The sequence below is a fragment of the Medicago sativa genome, chromosome 2 (assembly GCF_051527215.1).
Source record: "Medicago sativa cultivar Bolivia chromosome 2, Bolivia_mono, whole genome shotgun sequence".
Classification (NCBI taxonomy): Eukaryota; Viridiplantae; Streptophyta; class Magnoliopsida; order Fabales; family Fabaceae; genus Medicago; species Medicago sativa.
In genome coordinates, this window is record NC_140750.1 from 20530907 (window position 1) to 20544188 (window position 13282).

At 30.7% G+C, this 13282-nt stretch overlaps 1 protein-coding gene across 1 annotated transcript; it reads right to left on the bottom strand.

Annotated features, from left to right (window-relative positions):
- Nucleotides 1–911: 911 nt before the first annotated feature.
- Nucleotides 912–7986, bottom strand: LOC146945379 (polygalacturonase-like). Its single transcript, XM_085743717.1, has 5 exons — nucleotides 5932–7986; nucleotides 4696–5019; nucleotides 3761–4050; nucleotides 3243–3468; nucleotides 912–1689 (listed from the first exon to the last, which is right to left on the bottom strand). The coding sequence occupies exons 1-5, from the start codon at nucleotides 6139–6141 to the stop codon at nucleotides 1471–1473; spliced, it is 1269 nt and encodes a 422-aa protein (XP_085599843.1). The 5' UTR covers nucleotides 6142–7986; the 3' UTR covers nucleotides 912–1470.
- Between the last annotated feature and the right edge of the window lie 5296 nt (nucleotides 7987–13282).

Consider the following 13282-nt stretch of genomic DNA (forward strand, 5'->3'; position numbering starts at 1 on the left):
TATGTTTTTCCATTATTATACCCTTATTTATTGAATTTCATCCAACTTAACCTCCACTAACTACAATTAATAAGGGTGTTTTAGTAAATGATACTAATTTTTTTTTTTGGTCAGGTAGCCTAGTGGCTAGAATTCACCTTATAAGGTGAATAAGTGGGGTGTCCGGGGTTCGAACCACGACCTCTGCATATAATAATGCATTGTCCTACCAACTGAGCTATGCTCACAGGACAAAATGATACTAATTTTACCATCAAAATCAACACAACTAATCATTTCCTTAATAATCGTGTATAAATCTTAAACGATTAATATTAAGAGACGAATTGTTAATAAGTACTCCCTCCGTTTCAAAATACATGTCCAAGTTAACCACTTCACATATGCCAATGCACAATTTTGACCGTTAATATCTTTAATTATCTAAAGTAAAAATTATAAAAATTTAATATTTTGAAAATATTTGTCGAGACAAATCAAACAACATCTTACATGTTAATATTTGTATTTATACATTAATTAAAAAGTATGGTCAAAGTAAGTCTAATGAATAGTGCACATTGCAAAAATTGGACATGTATTTTGAAACGGAGGGAGTATTAAAATACGAGGACCAACTTAACATTTTAATAGAGTTGATAATTTTTTGAAATATTCATAATCTTAGATCTCTATTTAATATGTCTTACAAAGTCAGAGTCTAACTAAATAGTTTATTCTCCACCACTTAATTCATCTATTTTTTTTTTATATTTAAAAAGTTGAAAATGAAAAGCTATTTCTCAATAATCTTGCAAAAACAAACAAGCTACTTCATAATTACTATTGGTAAAAGCAAATTAACAATTAACAATTAGCACATCATGATATCAAGTCATTGGCATTACTGTAGTAAAATTAATAATCAAGAATAAAGATAACATCTCCTTTGACATATATAATGCTCTCATCATTCACTTAATGTGTACATCAATAATATGAATTCATGACCTAACTTTTTTGAAATTGAAACAACTCAACCCCTTCAGATTCAGTCTCTGATGGTGGGCGGTTGAATGTCCGTAGAAAGGGAGAAGGTAAAAGTAAAACCATAATTTTCCTTACATTGTACCTAAATAAAGCTAACAAATTCAAAATCACTTAATTCTCTAATTTCTTTATACAATAGCTATCTTTCTAAAGAAAACGATGAATGAGAATCTTGTAAAAGTGTGTTGGATAGGATATCACATCTAGCAGGTGAAAATAGCACTGAAACTTATTCTAATTGGTTCAAAAAATTGTTCTAACAACCACTAAAAAAAAATGCTTGAATTAGCGACGAAAATTAGAGAGAGAAAAATTAAATTTGTTTCTGATTACGTCGCTGAGTGACAGCGACGTTTATATCATAAACAAATTTTATTTTTCTCTCGTTAATTTTTGTCGGTGATTCAATAAATTGCATGTAATTAATTTTGAGTTAGGCACCTATGGACAAGGTGGTGGTTTTTGCAAGCCACCATAGATAGGTTTGATGTTGGCACATCTAGAGCCAGCAGGCTTGGCTCCAAGCCTGAGGTCTATGTTGTGAAGTTGAACATTTTGGCAAGGGAATAGTTTGCTACACTTTAAGTCCACTGCAATTGGAGAAGTTGTGGTTCCCCTTATATTTCTGAAACCTATATTTTTTATCTTCACAAGTGAAGGCTGTATAAAGAAGGAAAAAAATAATGTCAAAATTAGCATGCTCCAAATTCAAAATTAAATGGGACATAGGTAAAGAAGATAAACAAAGATTATCTCGATTAGGTTTGATAAATCGATTCAGTCCAATGTATGCTAAAACCAAACCAAAAAAAGAAAGAATTGAACTATGTTTATTAAGATTAGAATATCAAACTCCTACAATTAATATGAAGGCACCTAGTGTACTTTACACACATTTCAACAAAAATAATTAGATTGCTTATTCAAACTCGCAACTCGCACCTCAGCATATCAAATGTCATTATAGTCTTATACTATTTAAGTTGCACTTAAGGAGGATGAAAGATTAAAGTAAGAGAAATGATATATGAACATCTAGTTTGCAACAACTACTTTGACAACCCTATGAATATAGGGGTATTTTTGTAAAAGCATCATATTTTGAAGTTTTTTTTTTCCTTTTGCTTTTATGACAATACCGCTATATTTATAGGGTTGTAAAAATAGTTGTTGTGAATTAGATGTTCATATATCACTTTTTAAAGTAAAAAATATACAATTGTTCAACTTTTCCTTATTGAGAAAATGGATGTGGCAAACACATTCTATGATTATTTGGAAGGAACTATTGGTTTATAGACATCGTTCGGCCATAAAAAAAAAAAACTTCGTTGTTCTGAAGTTATAACTGTTATAATTTGTAGAAGGTTTGATTCCTTGTGGTGGTGGGATTTATGTTCCATTTTGAATTTGGATAATCTAGATTCAAATTCATTTTGTAATGTGATGTGGATAGGCAAGCAATTCTTATACTTGAGGTTTCCCGATCTATTTAGGCTTGCAGAAAACAAAGATGTGAAGGTGGCGAACAAGGGACTATGGCATGGGAGTGTATGGGCATCAACAATGTTGTATGTGGTGTTTTAATAACATTGAATTCGCAAGTCATTTGAGCTGTGTTTCAAGATTTTGAATTAGCAAGTCATTTGAGTTGTGTTCCAAGATTTTGAAAGTGTGGGATATGATTTTTAAATGGATGGATTCAATGTGATGAGAATTTTCTTCAATAATGTGTGTAAAGGCAAGGAAGGAAAAAGGATGTCTCATCTTATGTAGTAGTTAACAACGGTTTCATGTATTTGGTTGGAGCAGAACAATGTTTTATTCAATGACAACGTAGCAAATTCTATGGAGGTGGTTGATCGAATTAAGTGTTTTTCTTGATCATGGTTCATTTGCAAGGAGGGTAGTAATAAAAAACTAGTTTTTTTTTTTTTTTTTTTTTTTTTCCGGTTTGGCGGTCAAATCCAAATGCTTGCTTTCAATTTATTTGATTATTGATTCTTTGCAATGTGTTTCGAATACCCCTTGTGTTCGCTTAATTAAATTTTTTTTGCATTTTAAAGATAACTGATAAAAACAAAAAGTCTAATATATTCGATTCAAATTTGGATCAAATACATTTGAAATTATACTTATATTTAACATTAAAGGGAGTGTTATTTTAGCACATATTGTAATAATGAAATAAAGAGAAATATGAACACACAAACCTTCTTTTGGCAATTTGGAGAGCATTCATACTCTTGGTCAATGATGATAGGATTCTTAACATTTTCCATTGTAATGTCACTGAAATTGATATCTGTTGCTGCTCCTGGATACTTATCTGGCCATGATTTGATTCTGAGACCATTGGTTGTGCCAACTAATGTGCAGGTCTGGACTCTAATGCCATTCACCTCTAGCTCATCCGGATACTTTCCAAGACTTCCAATACTATCATGTATACATAGGAACAGTAAACAAATTAACTATCAATATTTCATGTTATAATTTTAAAAGATTTTGTTTATTTTTTTTAATCAAAAATATTTTGTTTTTTATGTCCAACCCCGTAAACAAAGACCGACACATATTTAATCATTTTCATATTCTTAAATTATTACCGATATCTATGTACAGTCCAAGTCATGTCTCATACATGTGGTGTATCGTTGCTTCATAGATAGAAATCATGTTTATCTATTCATTTTTAAGTAAAAAAAATGTAACCAACAATTTAGATTACCTGATACCATGTCCTGGACCACACCTGATTCTCTTGATGGTAACATTACTAACTCCTTGTATCATGGAGACACAATCATCTCCTGTTTCAACACTGCTTCTTGATATTTTAACATTGATTGAGTGACTTATATGAAGGCCATCAGTGTTTGGACTAGTAGCTGGTGCATTGAGCTTAATTAATCGAAGTCTAATGTTTGCAGAGTTAGTGACAAATACGTGAAAGCCTTTTGGGTCTTTAGATCTGATGTTTTGTATAATTCCATCAGTAACTTGGTTAAAATAAATGCTCTGCATTTCCAAAAGTACAATGGTTATATAATGCTGAACTAATGTATTCTTCAAATTTTAAACGGTCAACTATGTTCTAAGCTCGATAAAATCACAACCCTTTAATTTTAGTTTTTATAAAAAAAATTTTCATTTTCCAATGAAGGTTAGTGTACTTGCACCGAGTACAATATTAGAAACTAGGGTTCGTTTGTTTATGTCATACCTTGAGAAGAGGGGTATTTATAGCCCTTTGTGGGCTTGTTTCCGCATGACTTATGCCCCAAGCAAGCTGGGATTTAAGTCTTTTTACTAAGCTCTAAATACTTCTAGAAGCTAGCTGAGGCGGCGCCTCTGGAAGGGCGCACCTAGGCCTTAGGATCCCTTACAGAGGTACAACGGAAGATGTTAGACTCACATGACAAACTAATGTTCTAATTTCAACTGAGAGAGATACACACATTTAGTTCATAACACAGCTCAGATAAAATTATCTTCGATGAAGAGATATATGAGAAACATGTTTAACTCAAAATAATTTCAAAATTATTAAATATTAAAATCACTGTAACAAACGAATTATGAATGATCGTGATTTTATATAGACTAAGAACATGTTTAACTCAAAATAATGAACATTGTACCAAAAAAAGATGATGAACTTACACTAGGGGCTCTAACACATTGATTTGTTGGGTCAGTTTCACAGTTTTCATTATGTTTCCATGCAGACTGACCCTGGCCATCAAAAGTACCTCCACCAAGAAGTTTTAGGCCAGATATTTTCTGAAACATGAGCCATTCACCATCCTCATACTCACTGATATCTGTTGTGGCCACAACTGTGCCTACAACTTGGATTGTTATGGGCCCTGGAGTCAAACATGGGCCTGCAAAGAACATTGAAGAAACAAGGAATCTTCCAAGTGGGATTAGAAGCCTGGCTTGCACTTTGGACTTGCAGGCTGCTTGCCATCCATCCATGAAAGCCTGCAGGTAAATGTATAACCAAATAAGGACGACATTAACGCTGACACAAATTCGAATACTGAGGACGACATAACATTAATAGTTAAGAAAATGATTAAATGTAATTACATATATCACTATTGTGTCCGATATCGACATGTATCAGACACCAAACGTGTATTCGATTTGAAGTGAAGGTGTAACATAGAGTTAGCCTAATAGACATTGTGAGATCATGCAAAAGTTGCTTGATTGATTTTTTTTTCCCTATGAATTCTAGTTTGATTGGTCATTTTGGATTTGATTCACTGTCCTTATAATTTCTTAACATTTTTTAAATCATATTATAGATGCAAAGTATCTATTGACGTTTAACGATGACTAATATTTGAAGAATGCGTAGTGTAGTGTATTTTCTCTCGCAACCGGTTTTCTGAAAAATTGTTTGCATAAGGTGAAAACAAAGGCATAAGAATACAAGTTTCTTCATCTACTTTTCCTTGTTTTCAAATTTTGATGTTTTCATCATACAACATTTGATTCCAAGATGCAACTTAGTCTAATCATGAAGCTTTGTCTATTATGTTGTCATCATTAATGACCAAAAGATGAAATTTGATATTCAAACTGTCTCAAAACATGGTAGACATCTTGTAAAACCTAGCATGATCACATTATCTTCACATGATTTGTTCAGCATCACATTGTCTTCAAAACATGAACAAATATTTAACAATATACCAAAGAATAAATTTTCAATTTTTGTTAAGCATCACATTGTCTTCAAAATTATCAACAGAGAATGAAAACGCTATCTATAAATATTCTTACTGCTGTTTATTCTAAACAACACTTGACCCTAAACCTAATATTAAATCAAAGAACAAGTCAACATGATTAATTAGCCAAAATGTATAATCTTATATAAACTACCTGAGTGCAGTCAAATTTTCCATCAGGTTTTGCTCCAAAACTCATGACATTAACAATTTTTTCACCAGGAGCAAGAATATCTTTGGCTACATTTTTACCTCTGTAGATATCAGGACCAACAATTGGCCTTATTCTTGGACCAGCATCAACATAATTAATAATTAGTGCAAAGCACAAAATTAAAACACCAATTTTTTTTGCAGTGGCCATTGAATCTCAATTTCAATTTTTTTTTTGTATTTTTAATTTTTAATTTTCAAAAAACAAATTTTTGTTAGAGGCCTCTTGTGGAGGCTAAGAGAAAAAAGTGGTGAAAAATTAAAATGATCCCTCATTTTTTTTCTTCCTTTTTATTACATACCAGGTTTTCTGGTAAAATAAATGGTTAACATTGATTTCTATTTTTTTAGTATTTAAAATCTGCGGAGAATGTTAATTAATCCAAAATTTGTAGTAGTAATTTTAACTCCTAAATTCTAGCTCTTCCAATATCTTCTCCAAAGAAGGCTATATTTTCTCTAGCTACCACATTCCATTAGAACAAAGGATAAAATAAATTAAAGTTTTGGTGGTAAAGTAATATGCTGTCACCACAATACCTGAAATATTCTCTTAGTGGCTTTCTGAAATTATCAGAGAATATTTTTATATTTTATCCATCACTGTCAATGAAATTATTCTATACAAGTAATTTACTTTATCAATTTACTTGTTATGTATTAGTCTTTAATTTTATAAAATGAATATTACTGTGGTCTCTTTTTTTTTTAATCTCAATTCATTTCTTAGAAAGGGCTATTTTGACACCAAATTCACAATCGCGTCGCGATCTTAATATTGTTGATCGCAGTCAAATGCAGTTGATACATAAAATCGTAATTGAGGTCAAGTTGCAGTCACAAATGTTACAAAAAGCTTGACGTCGTGGACAAAATCGCGATCGTGTTTTAAAACCTATCTTGCTAGCAACCCATAAATTCAATCCAGTTTACAAAATTTAACTTAAATTTGGTTTTACCAAGATCACTGTTTAAGAGCTTTAGAAATCCATGATTTGTAACTTAATTGTACACAAAAATCACAATAGAGAAGAAGTTAGGATTATGAGAAAAAAACAGCTTACATAGCTTGAATAAAATGGAATTCAATAGCATAAACTTTTTTTAAAATCTAACTAAACTATTCAATTCCATTCTATCATACACTATCAATCCAAACATAGCCTTAAAACTACAGAAGACCTTCGAATTCATATTAGTCTTCGAGCTGATTTACACATATATTTCATACACTAGAAGTTAGCACTCATAGTTCTAAATTTCAGTTGTGGTCACGGTTGCGGTTACACTACAAACCGTGATATTGCGGAAAAATACAGCAGTATTTATAGTTGTGATGCCGTTGCAGAGACCTCTAAAACTTTTATATCACAGCCACAATTACAGTTAGAGACTGCAATTTAAATCTATTAGCAGTAATATATAAATCTCACTGCTTAATTAGATTTCTACATTAGTACAACATAAAATAAAAGGCCTCTAAAATTTCAAAACAAAAAGATAAAAAAAAAAGTTATACTATACTAGAGTACATGTATTACAACATTAATTAGTCATGATCACTGTCCAACCAAACCTTTAACCTGAAGTTGATCTTTTCTCTTTTCTGCTATGAATCTTGAAGCAGCTTCATTGCAAGTAAGATCTTCAACATTTGTTTGCACCACTTTGGTAACAGTAGTAGCACCATAGGTTGGATAAAATTTGTATTGACAAAGATTTTGAGTAGCTGGAGGGTTGCTATTATTGCTAAAACTTTTCTGCCTTCCAAAGAATTTTTCAATTTCATATCCAATCTTAGCAATAGCAAAATCTGCTTGAGGTGCCATTTCACAAATGTGGACAAAGAAATTGTTGTTTCTAAATGTTTTTTTTTTGTTTGTATTGTTTTTTGAGTATTAAAGTTAGAGGGCATAGATATGTATTTATATAGGTCCATATTGAAGGATAGATAGATAGCATAGCATAGTATTTTAGGATTGCATCTATCCACCTAGAGGGACCGAATATGTTTGTTAGACTAATAATTTATTAGAGAATCACGAAAGGTGGCAAGATATATAGTAGACGTGGTTATACCTGCACCAAATTGTTTTTATCGACATGTTTTTTATATTTTTTTATTTATTTTAGGGTTTTTTCCGTATTATGAAATGGAGAAAAATATGATTTTGGATAGAACACAATCACTGACGCATCACTGACGCTTGATTCATGTATATAATACTTAATGGGATACGACTTGTGTAAGTGTTCTATTTGTTTGGTATTACCAGTATGTACACGAATAAGTGCACATTCACTCGAGGGTAATGAATTGAGCTTAAACGGCAATAAACATAATTGAGAAGTTCAATAAAAAACATACGATATTTAAATTTTTCAGAGAGGTAGATATAATTGACCGAACTGTAATAAATCGTTTGTGTTTTTATGTGTATACAATTAATCTATTTTTAGAATCGGATTTGGTCTTCTAACTAGGTTTAACTTAGCTGGTAAGCTATTGATGGATCAATTCCTTGAGGCATATTGACAAACATCATGACAGGATATCTTTCAAAATCACTTTTACTATATACATAATACATTGACATCACGTGTTTAAGATGTTAATTCAAATTATCACGTAATGCAAATACTTATGCTGCATGCAGGAAAATGATAAAGGCTGGCTGAGAGGTGAAAAATTGTACTTAAGTTTTATATTTCTACAAAAAAAAAAAAAATTGTAAAAACACAAAAGTTGACTTCCATCACTAAAAGTCAGTTTTACTGCACTATACTATATTCACATTTATCTTATATAAAAATTGATTTTTTAGTGATGGATTTCGTTCTATCATTATAAGTCATTTTTTTTATCAAATATTTTATGCCGGAATTTTCCAAAATAAAACTTCATTTATGCATATATAATATATTCATACCAGATTTTTCGTTTTTTAAGCATCCGGTTAAGTTGGAAAATTTAACATTTTTTCCAGAATCTTTGATATATTGAGGGATATAATGAAGGGTGTTTTGGATAGTTCACGTGATTTGGGTGCATACGTATAATCATAGGGGTATGAAGTTAAAATTTATTTTATTTGGTGTTAAAATGACGGTGTAACTATGGTAGGAATAGTTTTTGGATGAATACGAGGATTTAAACATCTTATTTTGTCAGGAAAAAATACATCATATAATTTTTTGTGCATGTGACTAAATGAAGAGTCAAAAAATCATTGTGTTCATGGGAGAGGATTGTCTCCGAGTGGCGGAGTTAGAAAAAAAACGATTGGGTGGACCGCTAAATTATGAAACTTTTTTTATAATACAAAATGTTAATTGGAGCAATTTTCAGTTGACAAATAATATAAGGAGGTTTGAAACCCCAACAAATTAGAAGGTCTATAAACCTCTGCCAACCTGCCAAGCATAGTCATGACAAAAATCATGTAAACCACTTTTGGAACCGCCGAAATCTAAAATTGTTAAAAAATCTCACAAAATGGACCTATGATTTTAATTTTTTTTATTTTATTTTTCTAGGTAGGCAACTACACCACTCGGATGTGCCGAAAGTAAAAAACGTCACAAAATTGTTTAAAATCTTGCAAATTAGACCTATAATTATTAATTTTTTTGGGTGGGTCGTGGTCCACCCCAGTCCATGAAGGGCTCCGCCTCTGTTGTCTCATGTGACATTAGAGTCCAGTGAATTTTCATCCCTTGATTTGAAATGAGAGAGTGATGGGATAGATTAATCTTAAAGGCTAGGCTGGTCTTACCCATGGATGTTTGAGCCGTCTATGAAGTTTTTAACAATAAAAATTTTGAGTGTTGTTTCTCTTGCCCTATCATTTGGAATATGGACATGGTTAATTGATGAACTAGGTGCAGTGACCGATAATTACATGTTGATGAGGAGCTATCTTATTTGTATATAATATAATTCTTTAGGGTAATTCTTGGTGGACACCTCCTATATGGGACACTCCTATTTTAAAAAGTAATTTCAAAAAGATACATGTAATTGTTTCACAAGGATAATTTTGTCATTCAAACATGATATACAACTTATCATGTCAAAGTTAAAAACAAACATTTTGGATAATTAAACCTAAAAAAGCAGCGTATAATGATATTGTATGTTTCTTATCATGTGTGCATCAAACACATGATATGACAAATATTTATTTTGTTACTATCTATTCGATTATAATCAAGTTTTTAATCTATCATGTCTTTATTCTACTTTGTGCATCAAACCAGCTCTAAAATTTTAGTATCAATCTACAATCTTTTAATATTAAATTGATTGAGTTGTTCAATTACATCTATTTAGAGGTCCATAATAGATGGACCAGTCTTGCTTTTTCACTATCGTATTTTATCTATCTTTGGAAAGTGCATGTTATCTGAATCGAACTCTTGGCACCGAAAAACAAATCAATTTAAATTTTTATCCTCTTAAGTTCCATTAGATAAACATTTGAAATATCCAAATTGACTATTGATTCATGAAATTGAATCCCTTAGTGTGATATGATTGGGGTACGCAATGCTCCCAAATTGTGGAAGTAATCGATGACGAGGAAAGGTATTTGATTCTTTGGTTCATTGGGTCGAATCAAATTTTCATTGATAACTATGGCTATAGTGTTGGAATAATGTTCAACAGTGACTAAGAAGTCCTAGAAATATGCGTTGAATATATATAAATAACTAAGAATATTCACATTTTTTAGGGTTAAATATGTTTTTGGTCCCCATAAAATTGGGACCTTTTAAGTTTAATCTCTACTTAATTTTAATAGTTCTTTTAGTCCTTAATTTTTTTCCTGCACTCAGTATTAGTCCTTACTCAATTCAAATTTGTTTAATTTATACTTAAACTAGTAAGTTATTAAACAATTTTATTGCAGACGTATTAAGAACATTACTAAAAATTCATCATCAAAAAATTATCCCAAAATTCATTTTCTGCATCCAGATTTTGTTAATTTTATCTTTAACTTTTGTCGTTTTAAAAAATTCATATTTAAGTCGTTTCATGTTAGAAAATTCTAAATTTTAGTAAATGAACTTTTCATAGTGTTCTAAACTTGTCTAAAAAAAATCATTAAAAAATTTAAGAGTTTAATGATAATTAAACAAATTTTGTTTTAGCAGGGACTAAAAAAATATTAAAATTAAGTAAGGATTAAACTTAGAAGTTCCCAATTTTATAGGGACCAAAAATATATTTAACCCTATTTTTTATGTATTGAAATTTCAAATGAAAATGTGATATTCAAATCACTTGTGTACGTATTTTTTAAGTTTTTTTAAGTTCAATGTGATGATCCTTTGATGTTCTAGTTCAATATATATGTGGTATTCAAATTGCTTATATATGATTACTATTAATCCAATGTGGCAATCTCATTGTATTCTAGTCCAATAAAAATGTGGTCAAAATATTTTTGTGTTGTTCTTGCTCAATGTAACCATTCATGGTGTTTAGCTTTCAATATTGTGACCTAATTAACATGTTTTAAAAGACTTCCATATCTTCTTTATCACAAATGCACCCTTAAGTTTCAAGTAGTGGCAAAAAGCTTGCTTAACGAGGTTGTAATTTATAATAATTTGATTTGATTTTCCTTGTCATAATATTCTATTCGATCTTTAAGAAAAGTAGCATATCCAAAACCACTAGCTGTCCGGATACATGGTCATATTTTATTTTATAGCATCAAATACAAGGTAAGAACAAATTAAAGGTATGTATACATGTAAGAGGATATGCATAAGTCAAAAACATAACATGACTAATCAGTAACACTACATAATCTTAATTTTAAGAGTTTGTATACTTTGTAAAATCATTATCTGTTTTTATTTTCAAAGATATATGTATTTAATTTTAACTTTTCCTCAAAAAAAAAAAAATTGTATTTAATATTAACTTGCTAGTTAAAAGTTGTGAGACTCTTGAAATAAACTACTGTGATAAAGAGAAGATGATGTGTTAATTAGAGATGATGTATTTATCGTAATAATGATGATATTTTCATTGTTTTTAAAGATCAACACAATTGTCCACTTTAAGAATTTAGTATTTCAATGTTAACAAGTGAGTTATTTTTGTTTCTTTTATGATAAGAAATTGAGGAATTTTCTAGTATGAGAAACTCCAACTTCACTTTAAACTTTCTTTCTCCTTCATTCATCGAGGAAGGGTGGTTTTAGGTCATTTTTTGACCTAAAATCACCACTCTACATCTTTTTTCCTCTTTTTTTTTTCCAATCTAAATAAATGGTTTTCACATATATCAAGTTTTTTATTTTGTGTTTTTGTGATTTCGTCTTCTAATTGCGGTGTTGTGTTGTTAGTCGTCTTGTGCGGCGTTTGATTTCGCGTCTTGTCGCGGTGTTCGTTTAGTTCATATTGAAAGATCAACATTAGTCAATTACAAATTCAATCAATGATTTGGGCGTCAACGTTGCAGATCCGGAAGCATTGGTATTTCGGTGACTTAGATTTTATCATATTATTTGTAGGCATTTTGCCGTTGTATGCTATTAACTTGGATGCTGTGAGTTTGTTTGCAGATTCATCCTTTATGTTTTTAGCGATGTTTGTATCTGATGTACTCTATTAATTTGAATGAATGAATATTGTTTTGTTTTTGTAAAAAAATATAAAAAAAATGTTAACAAGTGAAATTAATACAATTTTATAAAGTGAAAATATAAATATTTTTACAATGTAATTAGGTCAATAGGTTGATCCAACGCTTAGATCGGGAGTTAGTTCATTGGATCAGTTTTGGTTTTGGGCTTTTTTTTATGGTTTCTTTCAGTGGATCGAAGATCGAGAGGTGGTGGAAACTGAATGATCTTTTGGATATGAACTTTTCGGATGTGGCTATGCTTTGGTGGTGGGTGTTTTTCTTTGGGGGTGAGTAGTGACGATGGGTGGTGTTGGATATCGTTTTTACTGTCGTTCTCATGTAGGAGTCAGTTTTAGGTGGTGACGTGTATTTTGGTGGGTGTTGTCCTCATAGGTGTTTTTTATGGTGTTTATTTTTCGGGTGTTCCGCCTATATACGGCGTCTTTTGTTTGTACTCTCAGTTTCACCGGTCTTGTTTGTCTTGAGCAGGGATCTGGTTGTTTAATAAAATTTGCTGTTTAAAAAAAAAGTAAGGCGTAAAAAAATGTTATTAAAATAATTAAAATACTTATAAAATAATTTTTAGCCATGTGCTAACAAAATTTATTCACTTGATACAAATAAAATCAGAAATAAAAAATTAAT

Bases quoted from the DNA above. Each gene is read 5' to 3' on its own strand.
- LOC146945379 (XM_085743717.1), bottom strand. From the start codon at position 6,141: ATGGCCACTGCAAAAAAAATTGGTGTTTTAATTTTGTGCTTTGCACTA. The intron at 5,020-5,931 runs GTAGTTTATATA...ATTTACCTGCAG, and splicing joins GAAAATTTGACTGCACTCAG to GCTTTCATGGATGGATGGCA. The intron at 4,051-4,695 runs GTAAGTTCATCA...TTGGAAATGCAG, and splicing joins AATGTGTTAGAGCCCCTAGT to AGCATTTATTTTAACCAAGT.